General features: G+C 42.3%; 2 protein-coding genes across 7 annotated transcripts in view; both read left to right on the top strand.

Annotated features, from left to right (window-relative positions):
• LOC147795530 (neuronal cell adhesion molecule-like) overlaps window positions 1–13,714 on the top strand; it is a 39,693-nt gene extending 25,979 nt beyond the window's left edge. For 3 of the 6 annotated variants that reach the window (XM_087131695.1, XM_087131694.1, XM_087131692.1), the window contains 8 exons: window positions 2,143–2,315; window positions 3,013–3,179; window positions 3,872–4,010; window positions 4,952–5,037; window positions 5,798–5,924; window positions 8,672–8,773; window positions 9,436–9,575; window positions 9,961–13,714. In XM_087131695.1, coding sequence (XP_086987821.1) covers window positions 2,143–2,315; window positions 3,013–3,179; window positions 3,872–4,010; window positions 4,952–5,037; window positions 5,798–5,924; window positions 8,672–8,773; window positions 9,436–9,575 — 934 coding nt within the window. In that variant the 3' untranslated portion in view covers window positions 9,961–13,714. The remainder of the gene's footprint in view (window positions 1–2,142; window positions 2,316–3,012; window positions 3,180–3,871; window positions 4,011–4,951; window positions 5,038–5,797; window positions 5,925–8,671; window positions 8,774–9,435; window positions 9,576–9,960) is intronic. The other 3 variants (XM_087131693.1, XM_087131696.1, XM_087131697.1) reach the window with 3 other exon arrangements.
• LOC147795531 (uncharacterized) lies at window positions 9,980–13,714 on the top strand. The gene has a single exon (XM_087131704.1). It carries the CDS (start codon window positions 10,229–10,231, stop codon window positions 10,829–10,831), a length of 603 nt encoding a protein of 200 aa, XP_086987830.1. The 5' UTR covers window positions 9,980–10,228; the 3' UTR covers window positions 10,832–13,714.
• Window positions 13,715–14,305: the final 591 nt, after the last annotated feature.

Raw genomic sequence — 14,305 nt, 5'->3', positions numbered from 1 at the left:
TTTTATAATTGTTTGAGACAATTTTTGAAAGCTTTCATCCCCATTCAGGCTATTACATCAGCACAAAAAATTGACCAAACAATATTCTGACCTACCGCAGGGATCTGCCGCTGCCGGTCGGCGCCGGTCGGGCCCGACCGGCACGCAGAATTGCCGACCGCCACAATCTGCCAAATCAACTTTTCCGACCGGCACATATTCCCGACAAGAACCCAAATAAAATAGCATCTTGGTCGAGGGATCGATCGTGAAGATATGAAGATCGTGAAGAAACCGTAAAATTTCACTTTGCACTGCCATGCATATCGTCTGCGCACCAACGTACGTGCATATGCAACATATCTGGACCAAATATTAACATGAACCAATAGGAGGCTTTGTTACGCGCAATGCACGTGTACATAGTGCATAACGAATCTTTCCATTGGTTGGAAGGCCACACATAGGCTTGCATATGCAACGCTCTCATCTCAGTGTGCGAAGATCGGAAAACCCCCTCTCCATGATGTACAGCGTTGTTTGTCCAGTTCCGCATTTTACCCAGTTCCACAACTTGAAAAGAAAATTTGGCTTAAATTTCAGAAAGACAAAATAGCAAATGACCCCATTCACACTTCGTTAAATTAAACACTTAAAAATCTGGCAGAAAAACAATTTCACATGTACTTGCAAAACTGACAATCGACTGTGACTGTTTTTCGCCGCGCCGACCACGGTTAGCAACATTCGGTGCATGTATTTTCTGCTCGATGTTGCATAAAACGATCACTGCGATCGTTTTTTTAAACCAACGTTCGCACCGCATTCGTTAATTGTTGTTTATCCCACGGTGAAAATATTAACTCCGCAATTTTTTTATTCAAAAGTAACAGCATGATTTTGCCTTTTCCGTAAACGAGTTCCGTATGGCAAGATACACGCGCTCAGTATGCACGTGACACATGGCCAAATGTGTCTGAAAAGCAAATGGCCAATCTACATTATGTTCATGTAGACTTTAAAATGACTGTTCAGAAAACCCCTGCACACATTTATGAATGTCGTTATCCCATATGCATACTGTACGAACTTTTGTACAAAGAAAATAAGGAAAATAGTCTGCCAAGATTTTGCATGTTTCGCCTTATTTTCAACACACACAAAAAAATGAAAAATGATTTGAATAGCAATGAAAAATTATGGGCATCATAGAGATAGAAATTAATTCAATATTTAAGGGATTTACAGAATAAAATCAATATTTATTTCTACTCTTTTTTTTTCTAATTCAATTGCCCGTCTAAAATTATCACCTCATCCTAGTTACAAATTTTCAATTTTTTAAAGTAAATTTCAGACATGAGATCCCTAATTCTAGGCTGTGTATACACAGCTGAAAACACCCAGAAAGTGCTGTTTCCGGCCATCTGGGGGCTTTTAGATTCCAAAAATTTTCTGCTACACTCCGTGCCAACCGATGGTGGCGCTCCGCTTAGATAGTCCTGCCGGCACTAAAACCATCCTGGCCAGAACCCTGCTACCGATACTATTTTTGAGAGGCATGTACATGTAGTCAGAAGCAGAAGTGGCCTAAACAGTAGACGAGAATAGTGTGCACATGTGGTATAGCACTGTACCATGTGCTATGCTACTCCAGCACTACAACCCACCAGTCTACTCTGTTCATGGCATTCACAGTCGCTTATCGCCCTGTCATGCGAGAATCACGTTTCAAAAACTCAAGTAAAAACACATCCACAACAACTCGGTTTTTGCGATCTTGTATTTATTATCGCAACAAGCATTATATATTTTGATCTAAGTTTTAACAGGTAGGCTTATTCTGAATTTTTCACCAGTCCACCGGGCAACCAAGGAACCAAGTTTAGGTAGCCCGGAGCATTTTTCGCTAGAAGTTTTATGCCGGGCTGGTACTATTTCAAGGCCTGCGTCTGGTGTATTAGCTGTAGAGACTTTTTCAGCATGAGAATCAACATACATGCAAAAGCCGTGGCTTATATTCCAAAGCTTACGATACATTCATTGTACCTAGGGACATCCTTACATGCCCTAGGTTTCTAGATGGCACTCGCTCAAAACAACAAAAGATAGAATGTTGTTTTTCAAATCACCATCACATTGTCTTTGATATCATTATACCAGCAGTGGAGAAGTTTGGGAGGAATGCTGTTCCCCTGATTGCCATGTATGCGGTGCCACCAGCTGTAAATGCAAGTGTAAGCCATGCTATCGTTGTGACTACCGCGTCAGAACAACCAATGAGTGGAACATGGTGGCAGATTCTACAAAAAAATGCTTCAACACCCTTACAGACAGTAAGTAGAGTCCATGTCAGCTCATTTTGAACTTGTTTTGTTTGTTTCTTGGATGCATTACTGGGTAAACAAATTCAGCATCCCTTCATTTTTATGCCTTGCTGGCATAGCTGAAGAAGCATGTGGCGTTTGCCTTGTCCTTCCATGTGTGAGTATGATCTGATGAACTGGTGCTTTGTGGAGGCCCAAGAGAGTAGGATAAAAGGTCTCCACAAGAAATTTGCTGTTTGTTTCTGTCCCTTTGTACATGTACATGTGTTGAGATGGGAGCATTGAGAGGAGCAACTGCTTGCATATTCTGAGTTGTAGTGATACCAAACCACTTGGCACAACACAAAACATCAGACTGAAATCAAATCACATTCATCGTGATGTGAGTCATGATATAGTAATACAGTCCTATTGATTCATTTATAAAGTGCAAATTCTTCACGTAACCTGAACAAATGAACAAATGGGAAGCATGGCTAATTTTGGGGAGCCTTGGCAAAAGCAGGGCACCTGCCAATATGGCGTCCAATTAGTCTACATGTAGCTTTTAACAGGTTGTTGTCAGCTGTTTTGGGGTAGGGATATTTTTTTATGCTTACTTCTTTGGCCATAAATTTACAAAACAGTATTTTCTGCTTGTCAGCTTCATGAAGTTGGGTGTTGTTCAATGGATCCAAAATCGTGCATCTTTCCTGTTGTTTCTTAGGCAAGTTGCATCCCCCAAGCCAGCTAAGCGTTTCCAACCATTCCGACTCCAGGCTCCTCCTGTCTTGGCGTCCTCCAGATGAGCTCTCCGACCCAGGGGTCATTACCTACATCGTAGAGTACAGGTGGGAAGGTACCCCAGCCAATGAAAGCTGGTATAAGAAGCAGGTACGGGTAAATTGCATTGCATTTGTGTGGTGAATTGAGCTGGAAACTCCCACCGTGGCAAGTTGTAGTGAATCTTGGACTTTCGCCCTGCTAGACGTGTATCATAACACTGTATACTCGATGTTTGCACCTGAAGGTTTGTGGAAAAAACCACAAGTGTACCCGGGTGAGACTCGAATCCACGACCTCCTGCTTACTAGTGCAGATGTCTTAACTACTCGACCACCGAGCTGGCCGGTGTCGGCTTGCTGGTTCGACTCAGACGTAGCAGCGGTTAACGAGAACCACTATTTCTAAGAATGGATATACACCAAGGAGATGTTAATCAATCTTGGACTTTTGCCCTGCTCGATGTGTACCATAGACATCTGCACTAGCAGGAGGTTGTGGGTTCGAGTCCCACCCAAGTACGCTTGTGGTTTTTTCACAAGCCTATGGGAGCAAACACTGAGTATACAATGTTATGATGCATGTTGGGCAGGGCAAAAGTCCAAGATTGATTAACATCTCCCCGGCGTAAATCCATCCTTGGAAATACAAGTTGTCATCTCCCATCACCTGCCCATTGCCTTATTTTATATTTAAACAAAACTTGCCCATCAGTACAGACCCAACTGGCATGCCCGTCTCCCAAAATGTCTTGACAGCATACTGTGAATAGTTTGTTAACCTCAATTCTGTGTATTAACAAGACCGAGAAAGGAACAGTGAAGTACACTCTTGTGGGTTTGGGTCATCCATACGGCTTGTACAAAGTCAGAGTGAAGGCGCAACGTGCAACCATTGAAAGCAACTATTCAGAAGTGGCCGAAGGGCGTACCACTGAAGGAGGTAAGACCACCATTCACTCGCAGTGCTTTGTGATACTGTGGAAGGGGGAACCAGGACAGGGGATCGTCGGTCATCCACGTCTGACATTTTAGGAACCACATCTGATTAATGCCATTTGCAGCAGAAATGTGTTGATTTGCTTCAGCTGACCTGTCAGACCAGACTGGGTCCTGCACTGAGTGGAGTTGATTGTCTTTGGAACCGTAGCTGGCCACCCACTACATGGAAGTCAACCCGAATCTTTATTACATTATCTTTTTTCAAATGTTTACAGTTTGAGAAAAAAAAACACGTATAGCAAGTACATATAACTGTACACCAAAAGAAGTGAGGACCGACTCTAACCTACATGTAATCATAGGGACACCTGTACAGGCCATTCCATGACATTTGTTTCCGTCCAAATTAGGCACTCGCAATTACATGTACATTGCAAGTAATTTAAAGTAATAGTGCCCAGTCGGGCACTTTGCTGAAAATATGTGACTCTTTAGAATGTCTTAAGTTGTAATCCCTGAAAAGTTCCTTTTTGTATTTTGCACAGAGGTACATGCATGTAATGAAATTTGTGGGCTGGTGTAATTAGGTCACTTTTGTACATCAGTGTCCCCCTCGGGCCTGTGGGTGACCACTGACCAGAGGTCAGTCAAATTAGCTGAAATGGGAACTTCTTATCAAAGTCCCTCTGGGTGTTTGGATGTGCAGTCATGACCTCATTGACATACCATTTGTATATACTGTGTCATATCCTCGGTAGTGTCGGCTTTACAGAATGTTCCTACAAACTTAAGAAGGAGCGAAGGGAAAAAAATACACATGTATGAGTAGCAGGTACATGTACATGATCTTCTTTGCCAACTTGGATTTTTTGGGGTTTGTTATGATTTTTTTGCTTGTACTTTTCATATTTTTAAAATTAACATTCTTGGTTTTCTTCAAAGTCCCTCGAGATCTGCCAAAAAATTTCAGATGCGTCGACAAACCGAATCATAACAGCAACAGGAGGCAAGTGCAGCTCTCTTGGAAGGTGGGTTATTGGAAATCTTACCAAAAAAAGAAGATACCCCAGCCTTGGATGGAAGTGGAACATTTCCAACTGAATCGAAAACTGTTGAATTACTTTTTTTTTTGCTGTGTTTGTGTCCTGTTTTATTTTTTGATAATATTTTAGCAAATTTAAAGCTTTGATACCAAATGGTTGATACCATTGCAGCAGTAGCATAACATTTTCCCGTTTGGCACAGTACGTGTTGTACTTGTGGTTTGGGCCGATGAATGCCTTCATTTTTTAGCTTATATCAAGTAATGTAATTTCCGAATGGCTAAAATTTTCTTGTGTTTTTCTTGCTTTGGTACAAAAATGCCTGTATTTGTAACCTACTCTGTAAAAATGAATCACAAGTCTCTGTGGCTACCTTTGATTTTTACTTGGTCCTATGAGGAATTTGAGCTCTTTGTTTTGATGTGTCACTCAGTTTGGTACACAATGTTACATAAAAATGGACTTACGTACAGTAGATACTAAAATGTTGAGGATTCCTATTGCTTTAAACACTGTGCAAGATTCTTTCAAAGGCCTTTATCTCCAAAGTGGCTTTAGTGACATGACTCTTTTTCACAGAGAGGGTCACAGTTAATTATTGAGGTGGGTTTTCCATTTGGGTATGTTTTGGGAGTGGGGGAGGGGGTTTGTGGTCAATCGCATTAAGAAGCGCTGCATTTCTTTATATTGGCCCTGCAAATGAAATACATGTAACAGCGGACATGCTATGATTTTGATACCACAGCCCCTGTCAAATGAGTTCAAACTAAATGGGGAGTTGCTCGGATACCTCATCTCATACACCAGCGGGGATGGAGGCAAGCCGACGACACTGAGTGTAGGCATGAATGTCACCAACTACACAGTCTATGGTGAGCTGATATGGGGTACTAGACTTAACCCTTACCTTCCCCAACCAGCAAAACTCCAACACTGGGGTCTGTTAGAATCAGTTAGAATGATTACTTCACTAGTAAACTGACTGTGTTTTGTGTGGGATTAGGCATACCGCAAATAAAGCAGAGTCTAGCTGTTTATGTGCACAGTTTACTATTCGGTGTTGGGATTTCCAAGGATGAGGAAGGTTGCTGGTAAGTTGCTCTAGGAAGTTAGGGCTAATGTGCCTCCTGCTTAAAGCTTACAGTCCTACCTGTGGCAGATCCAAAGGATAGAGACAAGCCTCATATTCCAAAGTGCTTCAGTGTTTGCCTTTAGAAAGCATTCTAGGCTCTGTTCACACTGCAATGGTAGGCATCCTCACATTTGGAGGAATGCCAAGGTGATGTTTTCTATGGGTCTTTCCAGTGGGGCACTACACTGTGAAAGGGGGTTGTTTAGTAAACTGCCTGGCCACAGAGTTAGGTGTTTGTTTTTCTTTTTGAGTCTTTGCTGATCAGATGATTCATCTTCCCTTGCACGGTGTGCATTGCTTTTTTGTTACTGGAAACAGTTACTCATACATTGAAAAACAGTGCAACCGAGAATTGCAGTTACAGGCAGTATTGCATCATGAAATGAAATACGATGCATTTTTCAGTTGTGGTTGATAAATGACACTGATTGAATGTGGGAATTTAGCCCTTCTAACTGCGCCCTTGCCTGCTGATGCAGTGCAAGAGGAAACTCGGTGTTTACCCTGTTACCTTTATACAGTAACTACAGGTAAGTGAACCTTCCAGGGCTCGCGAAATTTTTAAAAATGTAGTTGCCCTTCGGGCACGGGAGACTACGTGCGTAACAGATTTGTACGTGATGTAATGGGTTCGCCAACTTTGTGGCGTAGGGGGATTTGTGGTTGATGGCTCGCTGAGCACCAAAGTCAAGTCAAAATTTATGCAGGCTATCCATGTTGATGCACTGATATTCTAATATATAAACAAATCCCCTTTAAAATTAGATTTTCTGTACTAGAAAATATGCTTGTTACAATGGTTTTGGCAGAGAAATGGGTTTACGCTTGACTACGTTTTATGTGTAAAGAAAATTTTGAAGTGATCCAGAACTAGGAAAAGTGTCGTCGTCACTTTTGTCGATCTTGTAAGACAAATTCAAAGCTCAAAATTTGAAAATATACATGTACAAGGTAGACCTCTGCTCCCATTTCTTTGGAATTTGATGGTAATTGAGCTGCAATATGACTGAATATAGTTTTAGCGATCCGCAACAAGGAAAACGACTGAATGCAGACACCTTTGGTTCATGCCAATGATTTGACCGTACGTACCATGGTGCACCTCCCCGAACATGTACAGTTGTGTAACATCAAGGTTGGGATGTCGATCTTTTGCGGTCTTTTTTTGCGATCTTTTTTCAGTGCACGGTGCTGAAATGTCTAAAACGCCGGGCCAAAAAAATGTGTTGCCGAAAACAGGTGCTTGCCCACCAGGCTGGCAGCTAGGAACATTTGGTTGCCCAACGAAATAGTTTGGTTTTCCTGGGACGTCGGACTACCGATTCTGTGAGCCCTGCCTTCATTACACAATGTGGGCATTGCATGCAGCACACAGTTGAATGCTGTGAAACCAGGGGGCCAACTTAAGTCTGCTGTCGGTCCCACGCTTTCGTGTGTCATTGGTTCTACTCCATTCTAGGCACTTCTACCAATTCCACAGTGCTAGTAAGCACTGCAGCCAGGTGTTTCATGTTGATGCATGGCTGCCGCACAATGGGTACTAGATTGTTTTCAGGTCTTCCGACCGGTACATGAATATTGAAACTTAAAGAGAGAAGCAAACTGTGGTATCTGTTCCGGCCCTAGAGTGTTTGAAGGTCCCCAATTTCTTTCATGGGCCTCAAGCATTAGATGGGGTAATCCAGCCATGAGCAAAACCAATCCATCAGCTACAACTAGAAGTCATTTGTCACTGAGGTGGTGCCACGCTCATCAACCCATTGTGTCTGTGTGGTAACTTAAAGGTGGGCATGCGTTTGAGCCAGCTGGAAATGTGGCAGTTGTTAAAGTGGCGCAGAGTCCTTTTTTTTCAATCTCCTTTACAAGTGACTACACCATGTATTTGCATGCATCACTGACCAGTAGCATTCATTAGTGTTGTAGTCAAGTACTTTACGAGCACCAAGTTTTTTTAGCCAACTATTGAACTGATTAGGACTAGGGAGTAATGCTGGAGTACATGAGCCTTTGTTGGTACATGCACAGGGGTAAGACTTCAGACACTCCGGTTTTGTAAAAGTGAAGTTTTAAAGAGAAAAGTACTCGGAACAGTACTCAGCCAAGTACTTATCAAGTACATTTGTCATAAAAACTTAATTTTTTTGAAATAGTGATGTTCTGAAGTCATCATCTTATTTTGTAATCTTACTTTTGTGCATCTACCAGTACCGTCTAATGTCCATGTACTCCAGCCTTATTCCCACCCACCCAGCTCAATATTTGGCAGAGAGCTTGGTACTCGACAAGTACTCGGGTACAAAACTGGCACTCACAAACTGATAATACATTACTCAGTGCTGGTCACATCCTTCCATTGGTTTCAGTACTGAGTTTTTTCAGTTGCTGTGTCCCATGACCCTTACAGAACAGAGATATTGGTGTTTAATTGTGACAGGGGAATTAGTCTACAGGCTGCATGTCTCATAAAAAAATCATATTTGTCCACAGACCTGCAAAAAGACCAGTACTACTACTTCCACATACAGGCACGCAACTCCATGGGAACATCTGTGAAGAAGTCATCATGCAGTAGAATTAACGTCGTAACGCGTGAGTTAAAACTTGAGGGAGGAGACAGATTATCTTTCCATAACAAATAAGGGCAGACAGGACAGAATCCAGTTAAAAGCCTCTAACCTCTTCTTACTGAATAGGTCTGAGGCGATCAAGGACCAGTAGTCAACTACTGGTTTTTTTTGTGATGTACCTAGCGTGTGTGCAGTGAAGTTGAAGTGCGTGTGACTTCAGTCAACCATCATTTAGACTTTTAAGGAGAAGCAGTGGAAGTAGGAAGGGCAAAATAACAAGGATAGAAAAAAGTGACCAGTGACATACTTGCTAGTACATTTCCTGCCTTTACTTCTTTTTTTTCATATACTTGTGCTATTAAAACCAGCTGTTACAGCCAGCGATGTGACCGACCTTGGTAGGTTGCTCATTCATAGTGGACTAGACTAGTCCAGCTGTCTTCAAATAGCATGCACCTGATCAGAGTTGGTGGAGTTACGGTTAACTCTGGTCCTTGATCGGACTTGCCCGTGCAAGGATATGCCGTCACCACGCAGTGTTACAGCTGCCGAGCTCTACCTGAGCTCAATCCTGCAAAGACTTCTGGAACATCTCGGTGGATGTCAAAAGATGTGGAACGGCGGGGGCTAATTCGTCCATTGGCTGTCACGTGGCTGATCCATCTTTTTTTCCCTCCCTTTTAGCTGAGCCAATTTCTGTTGGACTTGTAGTTGGTGTGTGTTTTGCCTTCCTCATGGCCGTTGTGCTTGTGGTGATCATCTTCTGTCGTATCAAGAAGTCGATTCGCAAATTTCCAGCTATCAGGCCCCCATCACTGCTTTGAGTGAGCACACATTTGTCTTACACAGTTTAATTAAGTAGTTATCAAACCAAAACAACCATCAAAAATAGATTCATTAGTGTGCCGATGTCTGCTAACAGTAAAGTGCCCATATTTTTGTTCAGACCTTCATGATCTGTTGCATACATTATACCAGGGGCTGGTTGCCACCCACTCCAAGAAATGCCAAGTGCCAATAGTGCCAGTTGTTTGATAAGCAACTGGATTTCATTTGTGTGAAAACATTGATTGCATTTTTTTCCAAACAATGGAAAGCGACAGATGGTGGAATTTCCCATGTTAGTTTTGGCTCCTTGCAGATTGTTGCTGTTTCCCCTTTTTAGGTATATATTTTAAAGAAAAGAGACTTCCATTCTTATGTCCACAGTGCCTTTGATCGGCCACATGTGAGGACATCACAGGAACCTTCGCAATGTACTGTGGACTCATCAAATCCCCCACGAGACAGAGCCTCATTGGTGTCCCTTGGAGCCACAGCACCTTGTGCACCGCCAGTCTCTGAAACCACACCTACCAACAAGCCCCCAGGAGCCACAAATATTGCCAGGACTCAAAGTGCAGATGCCCTCTCTGACGACAGTGAAGAAGGGGCACTGAACTATGAACTATACTCTGACGGTATTGATGTGGAAAGCATGAATGGAGTTGAGCCGGCCAATGTGAATGGATACGTCGTCCAGGGAATGTTACCCAACATGTCAGTTCCTCTGATGGCTCGAAACGTTGCAGGTGAGGCAATGCGCAATGCTGCACCTTCTGGCTATGTCGATCAAGCACAGATGTCGAATGTCTCCCCACCACCCTCTGCGCAGCCTGCTACCTACAGCGACCACATCCACATGAACGGAACCGTGGGCGGCAGCAGTGGTGGTGGCTACATAACAGCGGCACAAATGAGCAACATTGCGCCACTGGATCCTGAAGTGGCCTTTGCAGAGGAAAGCCCCTCGAACAACAACAACAACCGCACACAGGAGAATGTTGTAGCTGAACCCTTAGTGCTACAGAATGAATCTAGGCTTGAAGCTGACAACCAGGCGAATGCGACACAGCAAGAAGCCACAGGGTTGCTTTCTGGGAATCTGGGCGTTGTCCCCAGCACTGTCATCATCGATGATGGGGTAGTGCCCAATGGGCCAGTTGGTCCTGGTAGTTACGTGACCACTGACCAACTTACCAATCTTCCCCTCCGAAGTCCACAACCAAACTGCCATGCGAACAGAGATGCTGGAAAATAGTATACATGTTCAAGTATTGACGGCTTTATTTCATCTTGGGAGAAACAGAACACTCCATGGATCACCGTTTTACTGCCCCATGAGGTAAAGAAGTCAGTATTTGTTTTGTAATGCCTCATACACAGGTGCTGCTTGATTAATTTAGCCTTCACATAATTAAATGAAATACCATTTGAATATTTGTTTGATATTCACCAGCAATTTTCCAAAATATCTCTGCACAGAATGTTTGAAACTAGCTCTTTATTACCAGACTTGGAAAGATGCACAATATGCTCATCTGTATATAATACACAAAAACTTTTGCTGTTCATAGAGTATTTTGGTTATTACAAGTATGGTTCTTTTGGCCATGCACAACAATATAGTGAATGGCATGTGACTAGTTATTAGCCAATAAAGATGCAGTCTGTGAGTGAGATGTTATAACAAGGACCAAGTGTGGTATCACGATTAAGGCACTAGAGTACCTGGCCATCTTATCGTAAATGATTGTAAATATGTATCCAGAGAAACTGAATGACAGTGCAAGAATTTTGAGGGAGTTTTAGACTCGTTTGTTGGACTAATTCCTGTTTTTATCATGTAATCAGATCGGATAAAATCTTTTGAACCAGAAATGTGATGTTACAGTACAGACAATTTTAAGAACCAGGGCATCATTTTGCTTGAGTAGTACCATCCCAGTAGCAAGTAGTGCTGAGGATGAATATTGTTACAAACTTGACATTTTATAGGCATTCAAAACTGTTCAAATTATATTCTCATGTCCGATGTGCATATTTGTATAAAATTATTGGCATTTCATTTTTGGCTTCTGTTATTCTCAAGGGCGGATGTGTGGTCAATGGGGTCATGGTACTCCCACATTAAAGAAGCAAACAATTGTTTTTTTGAAGTGAAAGGCAATTTTGTGATTTCCTGTCCCCTCCTTCAGAAGCATATACAAAGCACCAAATGTAGCCTCAACCTGTAGAAAGGCCATGAAAGGTTGCAGAAAAAATGAGAATTTTGGGGCTCTTATCCCCAATAAAATTCCCCCCCCAAAAAAAATGGTTTGGATCCACTTGGCTCTTCTACCTGTTTTGTAATGTTCGGTCAGACTCTATGTACATTTATTTTGTATCCCTCAGTACGGAAAAAGCAATTGCCACACAAACTGTATCTTTAATGCTGTGTATATGTGATTGTAATGATAGATATGACGAGAATCCCAGCCTTCAACATTACTTTTGATCTTTGGATGTATACAGTTGGCTTCATATGTGTTTATTGAAGACATTAACGAAATGCTCGCTCTCATTGGGGTTTTTTAATTAAGGAGTTCTTAATTTGTGTGCACAACGTGTTTCCAACTTCGACGACCTGTCCCCCACTTTTTCCCTATATCCTGGTCAAACGAATCTCTATCTATCCTACTTCGGACAATAGAATTTTGCCTCTAGTACATGAAGACTTTGAAATGTTTCTCTGATTGCAAAACGTCTTCCTGGTGGTTTATAAGTAATTACCATAACGTGTCTCACAGTTGTACATTTATTAATATACATGTATTTAGCCTTAGTATATATTGGAGGAGTTTATTCTAGAAGCTTTTATTGTACACTAAGCTACAGTGGAACCGTGCCAAAACTATCGTCGTGATTCTGAGAAATGTTTGCCATAGGCCTACTGCTATTTGGAAAACGATTAGCAGTATTGTCAACATTTCTTTATTCGAATGAGAGGAATGTGTGGTTTGACACAACGTTTTGTTGTCATTAGCAAGAAATGCTCCCTTGTACGCTGGGGATCTGCCCTGTATTGTTTTCAAGTTCATTTCCTCATAGATATTCACATCTGAATCAGCTGCCCAAAATAGAGTACGGAGTTCTGAGTTTTGATTACTCTCCAATGATACAGTCAACTCTCGTTATAACAAACGTGCAGTGGCTAGAAAAAAATTACCTTGTGATAACCATGACTTTGTTATCAAAGGCGAAGAAAAACAAAGAAAAACATTATTCAAAATATTCAGCTGCTCAAAATTTACTCTTTGACACTGTTTTCTTATAACGGTGCTCTTTATATCGAGAGTCAACTGTGTATGTATGTTTATTTTACAAGTAATTATCGATAATGTTTATTTTTGACCATTGTTGATGGCACGTGTAACTGAATTTACTCTCCTGTTACGGTCATGAATATTTTATTGCGAATGTATACGACTACCTCTGTCCGTAATTTTGCACCTCGTAAGTTGCAGGGGGATTTTTTCGTTATCGACTTATGATCGTGTCACATTGCCATGGAAACAACCTATCCTTTTCACCCAGGCCAGTAGCTAGCGTCTACAGGCTGTTGTCTAGTCCGCGAGCGGCGGCGTCTCTTGGAGCTGTTCCAGGCCCTTTCTGTCTCTGATCTTCGAAGCCCTTCTGGTCGCCACACTGCCACTTCGACATTTATGCCTCAAAGCTGACGTAAAGGGCCTGGATTCTTACGGGAACCTAATGGGGAGCGGTGCTTTTGTACATGAAGAGCAAGTGAATAGTTGCCGTGAAGTGGAAGATTGATCATCACGTTCATGATCCTCTGTGAACCCTCTGTTTTTTCCTGAGGAGCAAGAAATCAGATGTGTACGAGCTCGCCAATACGCGAATCTTAGCAGTGTTTGAGGACGGTATGTCGGGCTCGGCGTTACACAATTTTGAAGAATTACACTATTAACGCCTGGCGCCATCGGGCTACGAATTCCGTGAAACGCGTGTATTCGGGGGTGTAAGGCCTGGGAGGCGAATTAGGGACTGTTGTGTGGGTTATCTGCTTTGGTTAAGCATTACTTAAATGACATGTATTTGCATGAACGTAAATAAAAACTATACTTGCAGCACAAACAGTATAAAACGCTTGCTTTCTCTCGCTGTTGAAAGGTTATTCATGATTAAACTATGTCTGTGACGTCACTACTTTATTCAAAGTGTAGATTATTTTTACGAATCTACGGCAAACTGTAGATTCGTAAGCTACGAATCTATAGTTATTGTTGCCAACAATAATTATAGATTCGCAAGACAATAACTGGAGATTCGTCACGAATCAACAGTTAATGTCTTACAAATCTACAGTTTTCAAAATGTATTTTTGCGTTGGGGAGATGTTAATCTATATAACGGGTTTTGCCCTTACCCAACGTATATATTAATAAACACTGTATGCTTGACTATTGTCAAGACGAGCACTGAGCATACAGTGTTTATTAATATAGACCCAAGCACATCAAGACGGCTCCCCAACTCAATGGATACAAACACGTCAACCTCTCCAAACCCACCAACGGGACGATATGGTTTCCTATACCCGAAGTCCCCCCACCACCCCCGGCGTTAGGGTCCCCTTTACCCGAAGCCCCCAAGTCCCCCATTTCCACAGTATGTTTGCCTTTCCTGGGCCCCGCATCACACCAACGCCGCAGGATCCTTCAGGCAGCCGACATCC

This window comes from Acanthaster planci, unplaced genomic scaffold (genome assembly GCF_054643075.1).
Source record: "Acanthaster planci isolate LZ-2023a unplaced genomic scaffold, COTS_SCS Contig8, whole genome shotgun sequence".
NCBI lineage: Eukaryota > Metazoa > Echinodermata > Asteroidea > Valvatida > Acanthasteridae > Acanthaster > Acanthaster planci.
Note: the sequence above shows the minus strand (reverse complement) of the source record. Positions and strands in the feature narration are given on the sequence as shown.